Source organism: Ambystoma mexicanum, chromosome 4q (assembly GCF_040938575.1).
Source record: "Ambystoma mexicanum isolate Mex_15411 chromosome 4q, UKY_AmexF1_1, whole genome shotgun sequence".
In the NCBI taxonomy this organism is placed as follows: domain Eukaryota; kingdom Metazoa; phylum Chordata; class Amphibia; order Caudata; family Ambystomatidae; genus Ambystoma; species Ambystoma mexicanum.
The window spans coordinates 1,170,420,831-1,170,446,792 of NC_090928.1; the positions used below are offsets into that span (position 1 = coordinate 1,170,420,831).

Consider the following 25,962-nt stretch of genomic DNA (forward strand, 5'->3'; position numbering starts at 1 on the left):
GATGTAAGTCATTCCAACGTTTGATTGCTCATTTTTTCAAATCAAACAGGCAGACTTGTTAACCTAACTGGGATGCAATATGGCAGATCAATATGAATGGATATGGTCAGTAATGATTTCCCAGAACAGCAGCAAAACACCTATAACATATGGAGCAATTATTATTTGTAATGCTCCGTGTACACTTAATATATTATTCTAGGAAATAACAGATATCCCAGAATTAGTTTACCCATTCATTATATAATGTATGTCCGCGATCAATAATTATTTATAGGAAATAACAGCAATACTCCTATTTGCAGTAGTGCAGGTTACTCTGCAATGCAGATACGCATTTGGTATATACGTCTGGGTAATAAAAGAAATACTGCCGTCACTGAACGTGCTGTTTGTTGAAGAATGCACATGGCCACTCAGTAAACTCATTTAGGAAGATGTCCTAACAAACCTCCAGTGGATACATGCATTACAGGCTGCACGTGCCACTCAGTAAAACATTCTAGAAGGTTTCCCCGATAGCCTTAAGATGAGGCAATGTATTATATAATGCACGTGTGCGCTCAGTAAATCATTCTAGGATGTTCCCCTAATATCCCACCAGTAGAACAATTCATTATATAATGTGCCTGGGTGCTCAGTAATAGGAGGTTCCCCTAATAGCCCACCCGTACAGCAACTCATTATTGAATGTACATGGGGGCTCAGTAATATGACATACCCTAATAGCCCTCCAGTAAAGCAAATCCTTATATAATATGCCTGGGTGCTCAGTACTAGGAAGTTCCCCTAATAGACTTCCAGTAGAGCAACTCATTATATGATGTGCCTGGGTGCTCAGTACTAGGAAGTTCCCCTAATAGACTTCCAGTAGAGCTACTCATTATATGATGTGCCTGGGTGCTCAGTACTAGGAAGTTCCCCTAATAGACTTCCAGTAGAGCAACTCATTATATGATGTGCCTGGGTGCTCAGTAGTAGGAAGTTCGCCTAATAGACTTCCAGTAGAGCAACTCATTATATGATGTGCCTGGGTGCTCAGTACTAGGAAGTTCCCCTAATAGACTTCCAGTAGAGCTACTCATTATATGATGTGCCTGGGTGCTCAGTACTAGGAAGTTCCCCTAATAGACTTCCAGTAGAGCAACTCATTATATGATGTGCCTGGGTGCTCAGTAGTAGGAAGTTCCCCTAATAGACTTCCAGTAGAGCAACTCATTATATGATGTGCCTGGGTGCTCAGTAGTAGGAAGTTCCCCTAATAGACTTCCAGTAGAGCAACTCATTATATGATGTGCCTGGGTGCTCAGTAGTAGGAAGTTCCCCTAATAGACTTCCAGTAGAGCAACTCATTATATGATGTGCCTGGGTGCTCAGTAGTAGGAAGTTCCCCTAATAGACTTCCAGTAGAGCAACTCATTATATGATGTGCCTGGGTGCTCAGTAGTAGGAAGTTCCCCTAATAGACTTCCAGTAGAGCAACTCATTATATGATGTGCCTGGGTGCTCAGTAGTAGGAAGTTCCCCTAATAGACTTCCAGTAGAGCAACTCATTATATGATGTGCCTGGGTGCTCAGTAGTAGGAAGTTCCCCTAGTAGACTTCCAGTAGAGCAACTCATTATATGATGTGCATGGGTGCTCAGTAGTAGGAAGTTCCCCTAGTAGACTTCCAGTAGAGCAACTCATTATATGATGTGCATGGGTGCTCAGTAGTAGGAAGTTCCCCTAGTAGACTTCCAGTAGAGCAACTCATTATATGATGTGCATGGGTGCTCAGTAGTAGGAAGTTCCCCTAATAGACTTCCAGTAGAGCAACTCATTATATGATGTGCATGGGTGCTCAGTAATAGGAAGTTCCCCTAATAGACTTCCAGTAGAGCAACTCATTATATGATGTGCATGGGTGCTCAGTAGTAGGGGGTTCCCCTAATAGACTTCCAGTAGAGCAACTCATTATATGATGTGCATGGGTGCTCAGTAGTAGGAAGTTCCCCTAATAGACTTCCAGTAGAGCAACTCATTATATGATGTGCATGGGTGCTCAGTTGTAGGAAGTTCCCCTAATAGACTTCCAGTAGACCAACTCATTATATGATGTGCATGGGTGCTCAGTAGTAGGAAGTTCCCCTAATAGACTTCCAGTAGACCAACTCATTATATGATGTGCATGGGTGCTCAGTAGTAGGAAGTTCCCCTAGTAGACTTCCAGTAGAGCAACTCATTATATGATGTGCATGGGTGCTCAGTAGTAGGTAGTTCCCCTAGTAGACTTCCAGTAGAGCAACTCATTATATGATGTGCATGGGTGCTCAGTAGTAGAAAGTTCCCCTAGTAGACTTCCAGTAGAGCAACTCATTATATGATGTGCATGGGTGCTCAGTAATAGGAAGTTCCCCTAGTAGACTTCCAGTAGAGCAACTCGTTATATGATGTGCCTGGGTGCTCAGTAGTAGGAAGTTCCCCTAATAGACTTCCAGTAGAGCAACTCGTTATATGATGTGCCTGGGTGCTCAGTAGTAGGAAGTTCCCCTAATAGACTTCCAGTAGAGCAACTCGTTATATGATGTGCCTGGGTGCTCAGTAGTAGGAAGTTCCCCTAGTAGACTTCCAGTAGAGCTACTCGTTATATGATGTGCCTGGGTGCTCAGTAGTAGGAAGTTCCCCTAGTAGACTTCCAGTAGAGCTACTCATTATATGATGTGCCTGGGTGCTCAGTAGTAGGAGGTTCCCCTAGTAGACTTCCAGTAGAGCAACTCATTATATGATGTGCCTGGGTGCTCAGTAGTAGGAAGTTCCCCTAGTAGACTTCCAGTAGAGCAACTCATTATATGATGTGCCTGGGTGCTCAGTAGTAGGAAGTTCCCCTAATAGACTTCCAGTAGAGCAACTCATTATATGATGTGCATGGGTGCTCAGTAGTAGGAAGTTCCCCTAATAGACTTCCAGTAGAGCAACTCATTATATGATGTGCATGGGTGCTCAGTAGTAGGAAGTTCCCCTAATAGACTTCCAGTAGAGCAACTCATTATATGATGTGCATGGGTGCTCAGTAGTAGGAAGTTCCCCTAATAGACTTCCAGTAGAGCAACTCATTATATGATGTGCATGGGTGCTCAGTAGTAGGATGTTTCCCTAATAGACTTCCAGTAGAGCAACTCATTATATGATGTGCATGGGTGCTCAGTAGTAGGGTGTTTCCCTAATAGACTTCAAGTAGAGCAACTCATTATATGATGTGCATGGGTGCTCAGTAGTAGGAAGTTCCCCTAATAGACTTCCAGTAGAGCAACTCATTATATGATGTGCATGGGTGCTCAGTAGTAGGATGTTTCCCTAATAGACTTCCAGTAGAGCAACTCATTATATGATGTGCATGGGTGCTCAGTAGTAGGATGTTTCCCTAATAGACTTCCAGTAGAGCAACTCATTATATGATGTGCATGGGTGCTCAGTAATAGGATCTTTCCCTAATAGCCCTCCAGTAGAGCAACTCATTATATGATGTGCATGGGTGCTCAGTAGTAGGAAGTTCCCCTAATAGACTTCCAGTAGAGCAACTCATTATATGATGTGCATGGGTGCTCAGTAGTAGGAAGTTCCCCTAATAGACTTCCAGTAGAGCAACTCATTATATGATGTGCATGGGTGCTCAGTAGTAGGAGGTTCCCCTAATAGACTTCCAGTAGAGCAACTCATTATATGATGTGCCTGGGTGCTCAGTAGTAGGAAGTTCCCCTAATAGACTTCCAGTAGAGCAACTCATTATATGATGTGCATGGGTGCTCAGTAGTAGGAAGTTCCCCTAATAGGCTTCCAGTAGAGCAACTCATTATATGATGTGCATGGGTGCTCAGTAGTAGGAGGTTCCCCTAATAGACTTCCAGTAGAGCAACTTATTATATGATGTGCCTGGGTGCTCAGTAGTAGGAAGTTCCCCTAATAGACTTCCAGTAGAGCAACTCATTATATGATGTGCATGGGTGCTCAGTAGTAGGATGTTTCCCTAATAGACTTCCAGTAGAGCAACTCATTATATGATGTGCATGGGTGCTCAGTAGTAGGATGTTTCCCTAATAGACTTCCAGTAGAGCAACTCATTATATGATGTGCATGGGTGCTCAGTAGTAGGAAGTTCCCCTAATAGACTTCCAGTAGAGCAACTCATTATATGATGTGCATGGGTGCTCAGTAGTAGGATGTTTCCCTAATAGACTTCCAGTAGAGCAACTCATTATATGATGTGCATGGGTGCTCAGTAGTAGGATGTTTCCCTAATAGACTTCCAGTAGAGCAACTCATTATATGATGTGCCTGGGTGCTCAGTAGTAGGAAGTTCCCCTAATAGACTTCCAGTAGAGCAACTCATTATATGATGTGCCTGGGTGCTCAGTAGTAGGAAGTTCCCCTAATAGACTTCCAGTAGAGCAACTCATTATATGATGCTCAGTAGTAGGAAGTTCCCCTAATAGACTTCCAGTAGAGCAACTCATTATATGATGTGCATGGGTGCTCAGTAGTAGGAGGTTCCCCTAATAGACTTCCAGTAGAGCAACTCATTATATGATGTGCCTGGGTGCTCAGTAGTAGGAAGTTCCCCTAATAGACTTCCAGTAGAGCAACTCATTATATGATGTGCATGGGTGCTCAGTAGTAGGAAGTTCCCCTAATAGACTTCCAGTAGAGCAACTCATTATATGATGTGCCTGGGTGCTCAGTAGTAGGATGTTTCCCTAATAGACTTCCAGTAGAGCAACTCATTATATGATGTGCATGGGTGCTCAGTAGTAGGATGTTTCCCTAATAGACTTCCAGTAGAGCAACCCATTATATGATGTGCATGGGTGCTCAGTAGTAGGAAGTTCCCCTAATAGACTTCCAGTAGAGCAACTCATTATATGATGTGCATGGGTGCTCAGTAGTAGGAAGTTCCCCTAATAGTCTTCCAGTAGAGCAACTCATTATATGATGTGCCTGGGTGCTCAGTAACAGGATGTTTCCCTAATAGACTTCCAGTAGAGCAACTCATTATATGATGTGCATGGGTGCTCAGTAGTAGGAAGTTCCCCTAGTAGACTTCCAATAGAGCAACTCATTATATGATGTGCATGGGTGCTCAGTAGAAGGAAGTTCCCCTAGTAGACTTCCAGTAGAGCAACTCATTATATGATGTGCATGGGTGCTCAGTAGTAGGAAGTTCCCCTAATAGACTTCCAGTAGAGCAGCTCATTATATGATGTGCATGGGTGCTCAGTAGTAGGAAGTTCCCCTTGTAGACTTCCAGTAGAGCAACTCATTATATGATGTGCATGGGTGCTCAGTAGTAGGAAGTTCCCCTAGTAGACTTCCAGTAGAGCAACTCAATATATGATGTGCATGGGTGCTCAGTTGTAGGAAGTTCCCCTAGTAGACTTCCAGTAGAGCAACTCATTATATGATGTGCATGGGTGCTCAGTAGTAGGAAGTTCCCCTAATAGACTTCCAGTAGAGCAACTCATTATATGATGTGCATGGGTGCTCAGTAGTAGGATGTTTCCCTAATAGACTTCCAGTAGAGCAACTCATTATATGATGTGCATGGGTGCTCAGTAGTAGGATCTTTCCCTAATAGCCCTCCAGTAGAGCAACTCATTATATGATGTGCATGGGTGCTCAGTAGTAGGAAGTTCCCCTAATAGACTTCCAGTAGAGCAACTCATTATATGATGTGCCTGGGTGCTCAGTAGTAGGAGGTTCCCCTAATAGACTTCCAGTAGAGCAACTCATTATATGATGTGCCTGGGTGCTCAGTAGTAGGAAGTTCCCCTAATAGACTTCCAGTAGAGCAACTCATTATATGATGTGCATGGGTGCTCAGTAGTAGGAAGTTCCCCTAATAGACTTCCAGTAGAGCAACTCATTATATGATGTGCATGGGTGCTCAGTAGTAGGAAGTTCCCCTAATAGACTTCCAGTAGAGCAACTCATTATATGATGTGCATGGGTGCTCAGTAGTAGGATGTTTCCCTAATAGACTTCCAGTAGAGCAACTCATTATATGATGTGCCTGGGTGCTCAGTAGTAGGATGTTTCCCTAATAGACTTCCAGTAGAGCAACTCATTATATGATGTGCATGGGTGCTCAGTAGTAGGATGTTTCCCTAATAGACTTCCAGTAGAGCAACTCGTTATATGATAATGGGTGCTCAGTAATAGGATCTTTCCCTAATAGCCCTCCAGTGGAGCAACTCATTATATGCTGTGCCTGGGTGCTCAGTAGTAGGAAGTTCCCCTAATAGACTTCCAGTAGAGCAACTCATTATATGATGTGCCTGGGTGCTCAGTAGTAGGAAGTTCCCCTAATAGACTTCCAGTAGAGCAACTCATTATATGATGCTCAGTAGTAGGAAGTTCCCCTAATAGACTTCCAGTAGAGCAACTCATTATATGATGTGCATGGGTGCTCAGTTGTAGGAAGTTCCCCTAATAGACTTCCAGTAGAGCAACTCATTATATGATGTGCATGGGTGCTCAGTAATAGGATGTTTCCCTAATAGACTTCCAGTAGAGCAACTCATTATATGATGTGCATGGGTGTAATAGGATGTTTCCCATCGGTGCTCAGTAATAGGATGTTTCCCTAATAGTCCTCCAGTGCAGCAACTGAATATGTAATGCCCATGGGAGCTTAGTAAACAATTCTAGGAAGTGTCCCTAATAGCCCTAAGGAAGATCTCTTCATTATATAATGCCCATGGGTACTCAGTAAACTGTTCTAGTGAATTACCCCAATAGCCTTCAGCTTGAGAAATTGTTTATGTAATGCACATTTGCGCTCAGTAAACCATTCAAGGATGTTTCCTTTATAGCCCCAAAGTACAGCAATTCATTATGGAATGCACATGGGTGCTCAGTAAACAATTCCAGGAAGTTCCCCAAATTATCCTCCGGTAGAGAAATCCATCATAGAATGCACATAGTCCCCTAGTAAACCATTCTAGGAAGTTACCCTGATAGCCCTCAGGGAGTGCAATTCATTATACGATGCTCAGTAAACCATTCTAGGGAGCTACTGCACTGGCCCTTAGGTTGAGCAATTGTTTGTATAATGCACCTGTGCGCTCAGTAAATCATTGTAGGAGGTTACCCGAATAGCCCTACAGTAGAGCAAGTCATTATGGACTGCACATGGGTGCTAAATAGACCATTCCAGCAAGTTCCCATAATTGCCCTCCAGTAGAGCAGTTCATTATGCAATCCATAAGGGTGCTCAGTAAACCATTCCAGGAAGTTCCCCTAATTGCCCTCGAGTAGACCTATCCATTATATATATATTGCATTTATGTGCCCAGTAAATCATTCCAGGAAGTTAGCCTGATAGCCCACCAGTAGAGCAATTCATTATATATTGCTCCCTAATGAACTCACAACCATATCTTGAGTTCACTATTGAATGTGCATAGGCACTCATAATTCTAGGAAGTAGCAGCAATGACTGCCACTATTTCACCCCACCCCAAAGTGACATTATGGGATGCGATCAAACACGACCTTTCACCCCTTGACAAAACAGGAAGTGGCATCTCATAGCATTGTTCCTAAGTACACTATGAAAAATATGGTTACACTATCACTAATATACATTTCATACAAGAATGGATCGCCATATGTATCATTAATATCAGTGTGTTTAGGCCCATATTACCAAATTACTGTCAATGCAAGCAGACGTCCAAAGCCAAATGATAGTGATGTGTTATTGTATAGCTCTTATGCTTACACATGCTTTATATAGAACAAATATACATACAATATCATCCAACCTGTGTTGGTACTCATTTATTAAGCTCAGAGGAATGAAAGGCTAAGTTGGCCTTGCCGGGATTCAAACCAGCAACCTGCAGATCACACACGAATTGCAGCAGCGAACCCACTGAGATATCTTACTGGCTATAGTAAAATGAGCAATTACATGTCTGAATGTTCCCAAAGTCAGAAAGCAAATTACGCTCTGTAGTGGATGGCATTAAACTGGTAACTGATATTTAACAGCAGGCCCATTCATCTGCAGGTTTGGTACAAAGTTGGTCACATGCCAAGCCTGCGTGGATCTACTTTTCAGGCTTCTGAGGTTGGCAAAATACATACCATTGGGAGGGTTCATAACTGTGTATTAATGAATTTAGAGTAGCGCAGGGAAAGCAGTGCACTCACACGGCATCCCGTACTCTGGGCACTTGTTACCTCATACATGCAAACAAACATCCTAAACCGCATGCCATGGAGATAGGAAAGATAGACACATAACAACAAAGCATTCATTGTGATACAATTAAATCAACGGCCACTTTATCTGCTATGCTCAAACATTTCTACTCTGTACACAAGGTTTTAGGCACAAGGATTTCGTCATGTGACCGAGGACACAGAGAAGGAACCTCTTGTGATGATCGTAACAGAGACAACATCAGAAAAAAACATGCTATAACTGCAACGTGTGAAAAGCTAAATACATAGTCCAAAATGGATGCCTATTCTACTCTAAATGCTTTTTGGACGTTTTTGTTTGCATTGTGAATTTTAGGTGTTTAAGAACAGACTGAATCAGTGACTCACTCCCTGCAGTGTGCCTGAAATAAACTTTTAATGAGTTTAGCAATTATTGTATAGAATTCCAGAAAGACACATTATTTGTTATTCCTATTCTTTCTTACTTAGTGTCACTGCTCAAAGTGTTACACTTGTGGAGCACCATATATTTTTAAGAGGTCTGAACAAGAAAGCCAGCTGCTCCAGAAACAAAGAGCCGCATGGAACTGGCCACACCCCAGGACCTTCCATTTCAAAAATAAAATAAAAGGTTTTCATTTTTTATTTAGGGGTAGCAAGGGAGACCACAGGAGTAGCAAGGGGGACCAAAGGGCTCGCAGGTACGACCCCTGGTGACCTCTAAATGACATCCCTGATCATCTTGCGATATTAGAGCTGGCAGAGGCACAGGCGAACTTAACGTAATGACGACTACCAGTAATTAATTGAACCAATCGCCACCAGAGCAGCTTGTTATGGAACGAGCATACACATTCAGTGAATAATTCTTGCAACTAACCGCATTAACTCTATTATTGGAGCTTTTGCTTTCAGGATACACATTCATATGTAGTAAGGAATTACATGAAAAACAGCAATAACATTGTCATCATTAATGCTGTTACCAAGGATTCAATGAAGAGTGTCGGCCGCCATCTTGTTCACCGTGAGAGTCACAATATATTGCTGCTGCTCCCAATACACAGGACCATAGCACAGCTCTTCCGCGGCTCGGCTCCAAGAGGAACCATCTGAACTCAACTCAGTGCGGTGTTGGTGCAACGAAAACATTAGAACAGCAAGAAACAGCTCATCTAGCGATTTCATTTCACCGGCGTGACTGCTTCACATAAACAAAGCAGGGATCAACCGCAAGGATCCATGCAAAGCTTCCATCAATTAGAAACAGCTGGTGAAAGCTAGGAAGGTAACCCGACCACTGGCATGTGAAGGCCCAATGGGATGATTATAGCGTTGACGCTGCCCCGATTGCTTTATTGCTAATGGCAGAGTTAAAGACATGTGTGTCCCTTGACGTTGTCAGGGGTTGCAGAAACAGTGGAAAAGGGATTATGATGGAAGGGAGCCCAAGGTGACCATTCATGGGAGCTGGATGTGAACTTGCTGGAGGGATATAGACGTATTTAATACAAAGCTTTTGGCTTTTGTATAGGAATGGGGTAGCCATTTTCTAGGCAATGATTACATGGAACTCTAGACATAAGATGGCAACAGCTGGCAAATGGTGTTAATACCAGGGCACATTGTGGCAGTGCCTATCAAATGCTCTTATAATACCTATACAAGAGCCTGCCAATTGTTTCAGCTTATGGGCAGCACTCAGAATGCCACCTAATAGCCAAAACTAATGGTAGTTGGTGGGGTAGAGTACATTGTTCCACAAGCAAGAAGAAATTCCCAGGAGTTCTGGCAAAGTCATTGTGATGCCTCTGCTTAAAGGAGAGGACCCGGAAGACACACTTAGAGCATCATTGAATTTAGTGCTGTGACATGTGGGGCAAGGCAGACTAGTCCTGATAGTGAAGCTGCACAGTCCTGTTTACGCTAGAGCTAACCACCAGGCCAGACACATAAGGAAATGGGCAATGGTGATACTGGAAAAAGTAGGGCGATGTGCCCTATCATGTGGATGGCCAGCATTTTTGGAACATCAGTTGACATCTGGCTACTTCACACGGAACCCTGTAGATTACTGGAGGATTTAGTCATTTGTACGTGGGCCCACCAGGTGTTCTGGACCATGACACCTATGATCTCTCACCATTGACTATGCTTGTTAGGACTGATTAGTTAGTTTAGTTAGTTTATTTATAGAGCGCGACCGAACCCTCGGGTAGCTGGGCGCATAATCATATGGACAACATAGTTACATATCGTTGCGCACAGAAGGAAAAAGTACATACATTCAATGGTGCAGACAGATGGTGAAATAAAAAATAAACAAAGAATACAATAGAAAATAGCGGATCGGGTTACATGGTGATCCGGTTCACGGTATAGTTAAGACCTAGGGTGCGTGAGTAAGTAGCACAGTGTTTAGGCAGAGAGCCATGATTTCACCATGGCTCTGAATGGCCATAATGAAGCTTCCGATCTGATTTAAAGAGGGAGGGTGTTCCAACATTGAGCTGCAAGAACCGGGAAACTGGAACCTCCTGCTGTTTTTAGATTGAATTTAGGGACCTTGAGTTGGTGCAAGTAGGGAGTTCTGGTGGGTCTAGAAGTGCTGTGTCTAGCGAATTTGTCGGATAGGTATCGCGGGGCAGTCAGTGAGAGAAACTTGTGTGTAATGACAAGAGTTCTTAGCTTGATTCTGTTTCGAATTGGGAGCCAGTGGACATCTTTGCTAGCCTTGGAGATGTGTGCCTTGCACGGGAGGTTAAGAGCGCATCTTAAGGCATTGTTTTGGAGGATCTGGAGTCTATCTAGATTTTTGGTGGTAGTACCTAGGAAGAGTGTGTTACAATAGTCTAATTTAGACAAAATCAATGCTCTGGATGAGGAGAGGCAGCTGGAGGATGATAGAAAAGGTCTACAGGCATTGATAAATTTGTTGGTGTATGTGGTAGATGAGATGGTGCCATTTATTTGTTTTTTCAATGATAGGGTGGAGTTGAGGTGCATGCCTAATGTTTTGACCTCTTTGGAGACTTTTATGATGTTGCCATCAATGGTGAAGGATTTGTACCTAGAATCTAGTTTATTGAGGCGAGGCTGGGAGCCTACGATGAGCAGTTCCGTCTTATCGGCATTAAGGCATAGACTGTGTGTGGCCATCCAGGCTTGGATTTCTAGGTAGATTTCGTTAAGCTTTGCAACATCTTCTTCATAACAGCCAGTGAGTGTGATGAGGACCTGTGTGTCATCTGCATAATTAGTGTAGCTGACACCCAGTTCGTCAAGATGGTCGAAGAGAAGCTTCGTGAAGATGTTGTAAAGTGTGGGGGAGATGCAGGAGCCTTGGGGAACTCCGTATTGATTGAGATAGGGTCAGCAGCCGCTGAAGGGGCGAAGACCCTAGTCGATTTGTCAGACAGAAATTACTGAATCCAATTGGTGGCATTCTGTGAGAATGCGGCAGCCGAGGAAAGGTGTTGTGTAAGGATCTGGTGGTCAACCAGGTCAAAGGCTGCAGAGAGATCCAAAGGGAGCAGGATGGTCAAGTTGCCCTTGTCTTTGGCTTCATCCATTTGGATTTTTAGATCCAGGCAGGCAGTTTCGGTCCCGTGCCTGGGTCTACAGCCAGATTGTCGCAGGCCTAAGAGGTTATTGTCTTCCAAATGTTGTTGTATTTGGAGGTACGCAAATCTGTCTAGTATTTTGAGGATGAAAGGGACCGTGGTGATGGGTCTGTAATTCGTAGGGGTGTTAGGGTCTACGTTGGGCTTTTTGAGGAGGGGGAGGACCCACGCTTCTTTGAGGTTATTAGGGACTACTGAGTTCTTGAAGGAAGAATTGATCAGTAAGGTGATGAGGGGAGCTAGATCTTTGGCTCCATCTTTGATGACAGAGGCGGGACATAAGTCACCTTTACAATTGGATGGTTTAAGGCTAGTGATTATCTTAACTACTTCCTCTTGAGTGACTGAGGAGAAATGGAAAGGGGGGCAGTTGGGAGTTGTGTGGTCATTTTTGCTATTGAGGGTATCTTTGGTGACCAAGTTGGCTTTTTTAGCTTCTATCTTTGCTTGAAGCAAGGCAATTTTGTTAGAGAGAGCTAGTTGGATATTATTGCACCATGCCTTGTCCTTAGTGCAGTCCTCTGAGGGTGGCAGTGGCGATTCAACTTCTCTTAGTATGGAGAATAATTCTTTCGTGCCAGATTTGGCGTTGTGTATTCTTGTGTTATAGATCTCTTTTTTGGCGTTGAAGATAGCAGATTTGTAGGTAGAGGCAGCTGTAGTGAGGTTGTCTTTAGTGGATGGAGAAGGGGCTTTTCTCCATCTGGCTTCCGCAGTTCTTTTAAGGTTGCAGAGATCTTTTAGTACTGCTGAGAACCATTTGTTAGTGTGGGCAATAGGTTTGGGTTTACGTTGTTTGAGTGGAGCTATCTGGTTGAGTGCTAGTTCCAATGTATTGTTGTAGAGATCTACCAGAGTGGACGGGTTGTCATTCTGAGTGGGAAGGTTGGCTTTAGAGATGGGCATGAGAAATGGTCTAAGGTTTTCCATAGTGATGTTATAGTTGTTTCTGGAGATGCTTTGAGACGTCCTGGGAGGTGGTGTTGTATAGGGTGTAGTCCTAGGTAGAGAGAAGGTGATGAGGTGATGGTCTGTCCAAGCACAGGGTGTGATGGATGTCAGTGATAGATTGCAGTTGGCATCTGCTAGCCAGTCTAAGGATCTTCCTTTAGTGTGAGTAGGTTTGTTAATGTGTTGGGTGAGGCCCAAGTGGGTGATGGTGTCATTAAGGGAAGTGGCATGATTGTCGTTGGGGTCATTGAGTCCCAAGTTGAAATCCCCCATGATGATGATTTGTGATTTGGGTTTGGTGAGTAAAAGAGAGATATCCTCTTCAAAGGTGGATAGGGCGCCTGGGGTCTGTATATAATGTGAAGGAGGATGGTTTGGGTGTCCAATAGTGGAAGTTTGATGGACAGCTGAGGGTAAGGTAGTGTTGGTTGCTTCTCTGATGTTGAGGTTAGATTTGGCAATAATTGCCACACCTCCTCCTATTCCGTTTTTTCTGTCAGCGCGGAAGATGTTGTAATTCTCAGGGATGGCTAAGGAGAGAGCAGGGCCAGCTGCTAGGTGGAGCCACGTCTCAGTGATAGCGATAAAGTCGAGGTGGTTAGCAGAGATGATGTCTGAAAACATCGGTGGTGTGCGATACCAAGGAGCGGGCGTTGATGAGAGCGCCTTTAATGGGTATGGGAGTAGGGTTGATTTTCATAAGTGGCGGTGTGTGAAGTGTTGTGGGTTTTTGGCTCACTATGGAGTCGCTATGCGGTGTCTGATGCATCTGGTTCTTAGTCAGGTGCTTTTTGTTCGGATGGATTTGTGACTAAGGGTGGTGCGGAAGCTAAGTCTAGCGTTTCTATGCATGATGGATGGAGCTGTATTCAGGATGGTGCTAGTGGGTGGAGAGAGGCGAGAGCCTAGTCATGTGTTTCTGAGGGGTGTAGGGCATGGTGTGAAGGTTGTGGGTGGGCAAGCAAATCTGTTGATCCATTCCATCGGGGATAGGAGGTCTGAGTAGAGTGGAGTGGTTGTACTGGTACTGTTCTGAGGTGCAACATTGTGGAGGAACGGGAGGAGCGTTGCCATAGTCAGGATGGCGCCTCTTATAGTGGCCATCATGGGAAGTTAGGCTCCCAGTAATAGTGGCAGAAGGTTGAGACAGCGGATTTGTGGGTTGACAGAGTGTGGGGCGTAAGCATTGGGTATATATTTTAGCACAGGCAACACTGGGCCGCTAAGGGCAGAGGCAAAAAAAGCAGTGTGGGCAAATAAATGACTAACACAGGCAGTGTGGGCAAATAAATGACTAACACAGGCAACACTGGGCTGCTAAGAGCAGAGGCAAAAAAGCAGTGTGGGCAAATAAATAACTAACACAGGCAACACTGGGCCGCTAAGGGCAGAGGCAAAAAGCAGTGTGGGCATTCAATAAATGACTAACGCAGGCAACACTGGGCCGCTAAGGGCAGAGGCAAAAAAGCAGTGTGGGCATTCAATAAATGACTAACACAGACAACACAGGGCCGCTAAGGGCAGAGGCAAAAAAAGCAGTGTGGGCAAATAAATGACTAACACAGGCAGTGTGGGCAAATAAATGACTAACACAGGCAACACTGGGCTGCTAAGGGCAGAGGCAAAAAAGCAGTGTGGGCAAATAAATAACTAACACAGGCAACACTGGGCCGCTAAGGGCAGAGGCAAAAAGCAGTGTGGGCATTCAATAAATGACTAACGCAGGCAACACTGGGCCGCTAAGGAATAGGCAAAAAGCAGTGTGGGCATTCAATAAATGACTAACACAGGCAGTGTGGGCAAATAAATGACTAACACAGGCAACACTGATGGGAGTTGTAGTCTAAAACATCCGGATAGCCAAATGTTGCAAATCCCTGAATGGGTGTAAAATATCACTGGGGGTGTGTGTGCCCTCAACGAGCCCTCATCCAACTCAGCCTTTCATTCTTCCAAGGTCGATAAATGAGTAGTCGATGAATGAGCTCGACCGGTTGGGTGATATTGTATGTTAGTATGCTCTATGTAAAGTGCTTTGGTAAAAGCGCTTTATAAATAACACATGATTATCATTATCTTGAACCCGATAAAGGATGCCAGGTGTAATGTTTTGATGCTTCCTGATTGGTCGCAATTCCTGGAAGCACTTGCACCTTGCTGCTGCTGCTTTGGTGACATTGTCTGATATAAAGAGCTTTTGAGATTTCCATGAGAGGTTGCTCTAAGAGTCTGATTTCTATCCATTTATAGGATACATTATCATGCCTTGTGGCTTAGTTTGGCGAGCTCTTAATGGCCCCAGAGAATTCTGATGGGACTTTTTGGGTCAATCCAGTGAGTTATTTGGATATTTAGTTTCATGTAAGGATCAAAATCCAAACATTAGCGTAGGAACCTTTGTAGAAATTTACATGGATCATGTTTCTGAATCCCTTCTGGGAGGCCGCACAGTCAGAAGTTATTTATCCTGCCTCTATTTTCACTGTCTTCACTGAATCTCTGTAATTTCTGATTTTTGATTTGCTTGATCATCTTCTCCATCACAGAATCTTTGGACTCCTGTAAAGAGATTTTTTGCTGAATGGCATCTAGCTTCCCTGTGGCTGTCCAATAGCAAATCTCCCAGCGACATGTGGTGTGGTAAGGCGTTGCCTTTTGGTTTTTTTGAGCTTGAGGAAATCGGATCCTATTCATGTACCTTTTCAGTCTTCTCTTGGATGCGAGGGTGCTGTGAGCCTTGAGATTATGTGAGGCTCAGTACTGGTTAGTTTGTGGAGCTAGTAGAGTTGTATGAGACCATCCAGGCCTCAAAGGGCGGCATATCTCAACTGCTGGGTGGTGCTCAGTAGTCACAAGCATGAGAGGCTGCAAGCAGATCCACAGAAGGATGTAGTTTATCTTTAGTATTTGATTTGATACATGTATATATAAGACTTTGTTTTTATTCTTACATGGTAACTCATCGCTGAAGTTCGCTGAATTCAAGATTATTGTTAAAAAGATTACCTAAGGGACACTTGTAGAGTTGGAAGCCTAAACCTCCTTTCTTGTGTTAAAAGCTGAGCGGCTGCTAACTAGAAAGAATAGGATTTTGTACATTGCGCTCACAATCACATCTGGTTCCTGGCCTTCTGTATAAATGTGTCGACTGTTTTGAAAGGCATTTGTCAGGTCAGCACGCAGAAGGAGGCACACTTAAGAGCTGTTGACAGCAAACCATGCTGGGCAGCATGATAAGGTGGCTGGCCTCCTGGCGAGTGTCCATCGTGGCTGTCCTGTAAAATGGTGCATTCCTCCCAAGGCACATACTGGATGCACCAACAGCTTAACAGCTCCTTCTATCCAAGGAGTGCTCCAATTTGCGCCAAACCACTCCAGATGAGCTGGTATGAGAGCAAAGGTCCTGTGGCAACAGACCTGAATGCGCCGGGTTGGCCTTTTCAGACCTTCGGCAGCTCAGTGCGGTAAGAGTATGTGGCCAACACTTGCAATGAATGAAAGATAGGGATGGATCCACCCCGGACAAGTTCTTTCTCTGCATGAGAGGGCCAATTGCTACAATGGGTGGAGAACAGCTACCCTCACTAATGCCGGTACTCTTTAGGGTTTTGTTCTTGCATCAGCTAGTCGGCCCACACACCTCATGGCCTCCACGGGAATACCTAGGTCTCCGAGGTGCCTCCAACGTTTCTTCCTTTTCAACTGTGAATACCTCGGATCAATGCATATCAAAGGTTTATGTTGGTAGTCGTCTTCTAACAGCCACAAGTATACAAGCCTAAAATTACATGAGATGTGAAAATTAACATTATAGTTAAAAGCAGAGCTTCAGCTCACGCCACCGTCTTCCTCTGTGTCTAAGCCACACATCTTCCAAGCAATAACCTAATTTCGATTGTAAGTGGCTCACAGGTTTCCTAACCCACATGCTAACATCTTAACACTAAACCAAGTAACTTCCAGCATTTAAATCACTGGCCACGGAGCAGTGTCATCAGGTGAATTTGTGAAATGGAGGGGTGTAACTATTTCTGCCAAATCTGAGAGAGTGTCCAAACATAGCGAGGGAGCCCTAACGAACCAAGTAGAGTTCGGTTGTTCTCCCACAGAGGACATTTCTTGAATGATGGCTTAAAATGGTGCATTATACAACAAACTATCTGTGAAAAATTGGATGAAAAATGCCAGGCAGCTTGCCATACCAGTTTTGTAGGGTAACTCATGAACGAATTCAACAGATGCAAGTCACCAATAGTGCATGGAAGCATTTCCTAATGCATTTTCTTGATACCTTCCCCACAATATATTCCAGTATAAAGCACATTTTCACACATAAGAGCATACGCATGTTTGCAGTATCCCCTCGTAAGAACATACTCCTGTTGCCTTTAGCATCAGAAATTCCATGGCAAAAGAAATAAGAAAATCACATTGGCTTCACCAATGTAGGCCAGTTTAGGTATGTTATAACTTCCCATGCATGCTTTATCATAAATGCCTAGAAGAAAGCTAGACTGGCTGCAGCAAAATATTCCAGCCTAGACACGTGATAACACTTAGATTCCAGAAAAGAATTCCATGCCCTAGTAAGAAAAGAGGTTGTTGCTGACTAGGTGAACTGCCTGCATTCAGCAAGAACACATTATCTTACCTTGGTATTGTCCTGCACCAATGCCCCTTTGAAGCAGCCTTCCACCACACACAGCTTCTCTGAACCATTCACACGGCACCCACCAGAACACTTACTCACATGCACAGGGAGTCAAACACCAACACAACTCCACTCAATAATTCACATAGCACCCACCAGAACACATACTCACGCAGATACACACATTGATAAACACATAAGCAGTCATGCACGCATACAACTTCTCTCAGTCATTCACACGGCACCCAACAGAACGCCTCACTCCTGCAGATACACTCTGGGCCCGATTCTCATCATGGCGCAGTGAACGTGCTAAATAGCACGATTCACTGCGCCATTTCGTGACGCCCAGGCACCACTGCTATTCTCATGTGGGCCTGGGCATCATCGCAAAGCACGACAGTGCTTTCGCTGTAATCCGCCTGTTTCGGATTGCAGAATCTCGGCAGCATTTTCGTTAAATAACGGAGGAATCGTTATTTAACGAAAATGCTGCCGATCCTATACACCAAAGTGAGCAGCTTCAACATTGCAGGATGTTGAAGCTGCTCGCTTTGGTGTTCATGAAAGTGTTCATATACAACACGGGTGTATATGAACACTTTGATTTACTTACACTGGTGGCACTCCTCAAGTTTAACGGCACCAAAAGGGTACAGTAAATGTGCGCTAGTTTAGCGCCCATATTAAACTGGAGGAGTGCCACAAGAATAGGCTCCCAAAAAGCCACTTTATGAATGTGGCGGTTGCTAGGTTGGTTTCCAACCCATCCTAGCAACCGCCACATGCACTTCGGAAGAATGTGCCACCTTCAGAATAGGTCTTAAGTACCGAAAAGGTTGTTAAGCATTTTGACGTCCTTTTCGGTTCTTAACACCTACATACGAATCGGGCCCTCTGTCACTTGCATGCGCACTTTAAAAATAAAATCTCTCTCTCACACACACACATACACTCACACAATTTCCTTTTTTATTTTTCAAAAAACGTACCTGGGCGGGGCTGCAGCGGTTATCTCTCTCATCACCCCAACTTCCTGCCTCTTGCTCTAGATGTCATCACATTGTAGCAAAAGGGTTGGGTTTCAGGACACGCCCCACATCCCTACTCCTGCCTATTCTTGGTTCAGACAGAAGGCCAGGCCTGAAACAGACCAGAAGAAGGAGGGTTGAAGCCGGCTTCAGTGTGCTTCACGCACAGGTTTTCCCAGTGCCCCCAAAGCAACCTGAATGGTGTGACGTCATCTGTGGTCTCCCCAATGCCTTGGCATGGGCCTTTTATTCGCTGGCCTTCAGCCATGTAAAGTGCTGTGCGGAAGGGACACGGCCAGTCTTTGCATTTGCAAAGAACGTAAATGTTTATAAATTCTTTGAAAATGCAGATACTTCATTCGCATTATTATGGATCACTCGCTCCATAATTCAAATGCATTTTATTTCATGTGAGGTTGGTTCTTCAGGGGATGAGGATGGCCCCAAAAATGAGGGGTCGGGCGGGGGTGGGGCACTGCCCTAGCGCCTCTTATGAGCAAGCCCCACTTCCCAGGAGCAACATTGGCCCTTTCCGGAATGGGCCCCAAATTAAGACCCAGCTCGCCACACCCACTTTGTGACGTTAGCATGGGCCCAATCAAGTACCCCAAAATATGGCCAGAAGACTCCCCCATACCCCTTTGATGATTATTGTTTGAATCTCTTTTCAACAAAACTATCGTTGTCACGCTCCACTGCCCTCCAATTAGTTCCGTATTAGATCACTCACGCACGCGCAGCTACAGCTGCGGCAGTGGAACCTTGAAAGGGGTTGCGCAATCGGACTCCGCCCACAGAGGCAAGCGGTTCCAGCCAGAGAGCGCCAGTTGTCAGCAGCTGCACGCATTCCAGAGGCGTAATTTACGTCTCTACTCCACACCAAACGGCGACGTCAAAACGGTTCCTCGACTTTTGTCTTGTTCACACAGCACTTAATGTGCTTTTTCCTCAAAGACCCACATGCATTTCATCAAGGAAATGCGTCCCCTCAGCTGGGCCGTAAATCTGAGCGCCCGAGGTCTGGTCATCCCTAAAACAACAAACGGGCTGAACGTCCAGTCCCCTGGTAAACTGCAGCGCAAGCGAGCTTATCTCCTACTCAGAAGTATGTGAACTGGCTGTCGAATGTCAGAAAAAGCCTTTTGCTCCTTGGCCTGGAACCACTCAAGTCAGTATGCAACTCGTTAACCTCTCAGACGTTTTTGGCGGGGGTTGTTTTAATGGGCAGCAAATCCTCCAGTATACTCACATAACCTCTAGTGCGCGTGCATAACCTCCAGTACACTTGTGCAACTTGTGGGTATCAATAGGAACTGGCATACCACTACCTATCAAATGAAGTGACAAAACTTTGGGCCTCATCAAGAGTTGGGCGGTATTCCCGCTGAGATACCGCCCCGTTAATAGCATTACCGCCAACGGGTCCGGTGCTATTAGCGTCAGATCACAGGTTTGGCGGAACGGGAATTCCCCATTCCCCATTGGGCCCATTCGGGAATTCTCCATTCCCCAATGGGCCCAAAGGAGAATTTTCAACATGACTACCGTCGGCAGTATTACTGCGTGGTAATTATGTCAAAAATCATTGAATTCGTGGCAGATTCACCCTCAGCACAGAGGTAAATCCTGCCAAACCCGTGATTTGGCGGACCATTAAATGCCATCTATGATAGATGTCCAGTAAAAAAATACCATCCCTGTCCTCTGGGCTCACAGCACCTCAGACGGAGAGCAGATTTTGGTAGGTGGGTAGGGGGATTGTGCAACAAAGGCATCTTTAAAATTTGATTGTTGTACAACCCCCCCACTCGCCAAAATCAGCTCCACAAACCAACACAAAACACACGCACACACACACCAATCATTCTAACATTCGCACGAGAACCCATCACCAAACACTGATTTATAACAGAAATAAAAAATCTTTTTATTTTGGTATTTTTTAAATTTCAGTCTGGGCTCTCGTGCCCCCCTCTGGAACAGTTTGAAGGCCACTGCATTAGATCTACCCACGACCCTTTCCTCAAGTGCCGCATTCAGTCTTTCCAGCAGAGAAGAACGGTGGCCTGTAACAGCCGTTCCCTCTCCTTATGTGAGTTTTTCAAACATAGTGGCGATAGAGGAAGGCAGGTGAAGGAGTAGGACCCCGCCCCACTCCACCACACCCTCACCCACCCAAGATTAAACTCAGGACCATCAACTCAACTTCCTGTCACGTGATCGGCCATGATCACCTGATGTCTGTATTGTCCGGAGCAGAGCGACAGACAATACAAGATCGCAACATGCAAAATACAACTCTATAAGGCGGAAATGCACCGAATCTGCCTCAACACAAGGCCAATGCAGAGAATGTAACAGAACATAAAATGACAATTCACAAGCTCCAAATCAACACAAGGGAGTTCATTTTGAATGAGCTCGCAATTTGGAGTCGGCGGCCTGTTACGTTAACACCTCAATGTAAACGTGTCACCGTCGCCAAACATTTATCATTTTCATGGCGTAGTGCACAAGGGGAGGGCAAAAGGAATTGTACAAGCATGTTCGCTGCCTTTTTCCCTTCGCCATGCAAGTAGAGTAAACACCACTTGCCATGTACGCATTGGCAGGCAGCATTTACAATAGATCCCTATGGAGCCCGCCGGCTTGTTGCTGGTGCAAAAAGCCGGCGGACTCCATAGAGTTCCCCAACATTTGTGACGGCCTGAAAATGCATGCTGGTGAAAATGCTGGAGTATTTGCGGAGGGGAAGAGTGCGGCGTAAACACAATTTGCGTTTCGTCTAGCGTCCCCGACATACAAATTAATGAAGATGAGCTGTAACGTGAATGGATGGCGTAAAAGTCCTTTTATGCCATCCATTTTTGTTACGCTCAAGAAAAACGATCTCCAAGATGCCCAGAAACATTATGCAATGCAGCAAAAGATATTAATAGGTGACAAGGCTATAAAAACACGTGAAATGCAACAAAGCACAGGGTAGAAAAGGAACAGCTAGATACAAGGTGAACAGCTCGTCAAGTGATGTAATGGTGAATACAATACTGCTGTTTCCATGGTCTCCTGGCACCTTTGCAACTTCTTAGCAAATGGGTTAGTTTTGGTTAGCAGACGCAGTGAAAGATTGCTTTGCTGTCGGGTTTATGTACACCAATTGTAAGTAAGCAGGCTCTGAGAGAGGCTACGCTTCTCTGGAGCTCATGTTCCAGAGAGGAGTAACGTAAATGGAAGGCGTAAAAGCCTTACGCAAGGCTTATATGCCACAGCTCATTTTGAATCATTTGCATGGAGAAGAGGGGCGGAACTTGTGTTTCTGCCGCCTCCCTTCGCTTCTGCCAAACATGGATTTTCATGGCAGGCGCAAATGCTGGAGATCACTATGGGATCCGCCAGCTTTATGCAACAGCATGGATCTGCCTAGCCACAAAGTGGGGACACAAGAAATAAAACTCAAAATGCGCCGCAATGCATGGAGCACAAATTGGTAAGAGATGGAACTGCAACTCCTCCCTGCAATATAATGCATGGAATGCCACTCATCAGAAGATGAAGAAGCATTGAATGCAACTGATCACAAAATGGTGAAATGTGGATTGCAACTCATCTCTGCATTGCAATGCATGCAATGCCACTCACAAAAAGATGAAGAATGGAATGCCACCGATCAATATACGGTGAATGGCGGATTGTAACTCATCTCTGCATTGCAATGCATGCAATGCCACTCACAACAGGATGAAGCATGGAATGCCACCGATCAATATACGGTGAATGGCGGATTGCAACTCATCTCTGCATTGCAATGCATGCAATGCCACTCACAACAAGATGAAGCATGGAATGCCACCGATCAATATACGGTGAATGGCGGATTGCAACTCATCTCCGCATTGCAATGCATGCAATGCCACTCACTACAAGATGAAGCATGGAATGCCACCGATCAATATACGGTGAATGGCGTATTGCAACTCATCTCCGTATTGCAATGCATGCAATGCCACTCACAACAGGATGAAGAATGGAATGCCGCCGATCAATATACGGTGAATGGCGGATTGCAACTCATCTCTGCATTGCAATGCATGCAATGCCACTCACAACAGGATGAAGCATGGAATGCCGCCGATCAATATACGGTGAATGGCGGATTGCAACTCATCTCTGCATTGCAATGCATGCAATGCCACTCACAATAGGATGAAGCATGGAATGCCGCCGATCAATATACGGTGAATGGCGGATTGCAACTCATCTCTGCATTGCAATGCATGCAATACCACTCACAACAAGATGGAGCATGGAATGCCGCCGATCAATATACGGTGAATGGCGGATTGCAACTCATCTCTGCATTGGAATGCATGCAATGCCACTCACAACAAGATGGAGCATGGAATGCCGCCGATCAATACACGGTAAATGGCAGATTGCAACTCATCACTGCATTGCAATGCATGCAATGCCACTCACAACAAGATGAAGCATGGAATGCCGCCGATCAATATATGGTGAATGCCACTCATCAAAAAAAGACAAAGGCCCTCATTCCAAGTATGGTGGTAGTCATGGTGCTATTTGCGCCATGACTGCCTCCCATACCGGTACCGACTCCGGTTTGGCTCAATGGGGATTTACCGGTCCATTCCGACCTTGGAGGGACCGGTAAATCCCCATTTGCCAAGCCATTCCCCATTCCCATTTGAGCCCCCATAGGGCTCAATGGGAATGGGGAGGGCGCAAATAATGGGCCAGCGTATGCCAAGCCCGTTATTTGCGCCCAGGTCCCTTAATGGGTCCCGTCCTTAACACCTGGCCAGACCAGGTGTTAAGGAAGGGACCCGCTAAGGGACCTCGTTGTAGGGCAGTAAGGGATTACTGGCACTGGTCTCCTTACCGGTGCCCGGTATCCCTTACCACCCTTACCACCCCACTCAGAATGACCCCCAAAGTATGGAATGGGCGACACATGGAACACAACAATGGCACCACATGAAATGCTACTCACGCGTGATTGTCCTGACATGTATGCCATACATCAGCGGACACCAAATACAGTCACTTACTTAGAGAGCAGGATGACGCAGTTCTGCGCTCGGCGCCCATCGATCACAGAGAGCTCTTTGACTTTCCGCGTGGACAGGTACAAGTCCTCCATCGATCCCATTTCTTTCTACAATAAACCCAAGAAGAGAATTATAGAACAAGATGCCTCACTTAAGAATATCAAAGCTTCACACTCCTCTGCAAAACTGCACCAACCATGCACCAATCAAAAGAGTCGCCACAGAAACTCCTATTTCTACTATTTGTGAGGCCTACATATGCCTGGCCTTGTCGCTTCGCCGAAAAGCAGAATCCAACCAGACTTTAGGGATATCCCACTTTAAAATATATGATAACAGTTAGCATATAATGAGTGTCTTTTGAGATTATTATCCGCATACGTTTTAGGTCGCTCTGAAAACCCGGCTGGATTGTCCATTCCGTGGGTGGATGGGATCAGCCTTCAATCTATAAACATGGCCCATATCCTTGCCCAAAACAGTCCCGGCATTTCCAGTTTGCCTCAACCCCAAAGAGAAACACAGATACAAGTGTGCATGTCAGGAGCAGGGTTGGGAGATTAAGATGTACATCAAACATTTGCAACTTTGATATTTAAAGGATTAGTTGCGTGTGCACTGCAAATTCTGACGAAATCCAAACAAAAGGACCATTCATGTCTGTGAGGGTGTGGCCTTTCCAGACCCTCAATCTTTAGTTGGTTCTAGCTGGGTCAAAAAGTCAATTTCAAAATGTTTGCAAGTGCAGGCCTGCTGGATGATAACATGTGTGTCATCCAGCCTAGGAGTGCAGGACCGAGGGCGGTAGTGCTAGCTCGTTGCCAAAGGGAGCCTATTCCAGGCACGATGGACAACACAGCCCACCAGGGTCGAGCGCTTTCACACTCAGTGATGGAGAGATGAGAGCTTGCACCACACAGCTTTGTACTTCTTCGCAGATGAGAGCACACTAGCATGGGAAGACTAGAAAAGCTCAGAAGCATGTCCGAAAGCATGGACTTTCCAAGCTTCCCAGATGCAGGGGAGGATGAAGGAAGATGGGGCGTGGCGCTGCACCGGTAGTTGGTGGTAACTAGAGGATTTGTTCCACCAGTCAGGGCGCCCTTGGCCCCACAGAGTCCTTTGCTTTGATGCCTTCAAACATGTGCCCACCAGCATGACTGATCAGGATTCATAGACAACAGGGACCATTGAGACCAAACACTCATTGTAATGCACAGAGCAGACATCAAAGTGCAAATCATGGACCTCAAGTATAGGGTAATTTGGGGTAAGATAGAAGATGAATAGCCCCCTCCCACTATGTCTGACTTGACAACCCCAGCGATTGCCCCTGTAACTCATGATTGTTTGGGAAGTTCTGAAATAACTATTTTTATTTCCAAAATGTTCCCTTGACAAGAGATGTCTTCCCCTTGAACATGTGTCCTCCAGTTACTTACAATACATCTTCCAACCCCCATAGCATTGTCCACTCACTATAGGGTTCTTATAGGGTTTTCTCAAGGCAGATATGGACAGGACGGATAGGTGAGCGTGGAGAACAAACTCGGTACAGTTTTATTGGGGTCCTACTCTTGGATCCAGCAGCCATTTTCCTCCCCAGCTGTGATGGCATGGAAGATAATGAGAGCTGGAGGCCACCCCCTAGAGGCCTCGAGGTATGCTCTATGCCGGTGCTACCATCGCCCCTTTATTGACTGGCTCCTCCCACAGGAGACTGACACGTAAGACCTTGCATCCTGATTCCCCATCACCATTGCTTCCGCCAGAAGTGGGTGAAGCAGAAATGCAAAGCATGTGCGGTCACTGCTTTTAGGTTCATATTTCTAATGCTATGTAAGCGATGCACATCTTAAGACATGTTCACACAGGCCAGAACATTTGGCTTCCAGCTAATGCTTTCCTGTGGTTTCCCTGGCATTAGTCTAAGTAAAGGCTCCAGCGATGGCAGAGGAAGAAATCCCAGGAGATCTTCACCCGAAACCAAAGTGAGATCGCTCTTATGAATGGGGGCAGGGGGAGGAATGAGAGCAGGGGTGGACTCCACTTCAAAATACATGCCATTGACCAAAGTGGCTGTCTAAGTATGATATGATATGATAGTCTATTTATATAGCGCCTTTACACAATGTGTTTCAAAGCCATGAACAGTAAGGATGTGAAATTATGTATCATACTCGGCCTGAGACATTTCAGATAGTGCAAGAGCTAAGACAAAGATAAGGATGGGAGGGGGAGAGTGGGAGGGAAATGGAAACAGACAGGTGACTACCGTACCAGGCCTGACAACATTTCTGGTAGAGCTAGGGAAAAAGTAAAGGTGAGGGAGAGGGGTGGCGACATTTCTGGTAGAGCCGGGGAAAAACAAAAGGTGAGGGAGAGGGGTGCAGAAAGGGAGGGCAAATGAATGAACAGCTTGGTAGCAGA

General features: G+C 45.2%; 1 protein-coding gene across 3 annotated transcripts in view; it reads right to left on the reverse strand.

Moving 5' to 3' along the window:
• Positions 1 to 25,962, reverse strand: part of DAAM2 (dishevelled associated activator of morphogenesis 2) — an 858,328-nt gene that overhangs the window by 144,834 nt on the left and 687,532 nt on the right. For all 3 annotated transcript variants that reach the window (XM_069608749.1, XM_069608748.1, XM_069608750.1), the window contains one exon: positions 23,533 to 23,639. In XM_069608749.1, the coding sequence (XP_069464850.1) occupies positions 23,533 to 23,639 (107 nt within the window). The remainder of the gene's footprint in view (positions 1 to 23,532; positions 23,640 to 25,962) is intronic.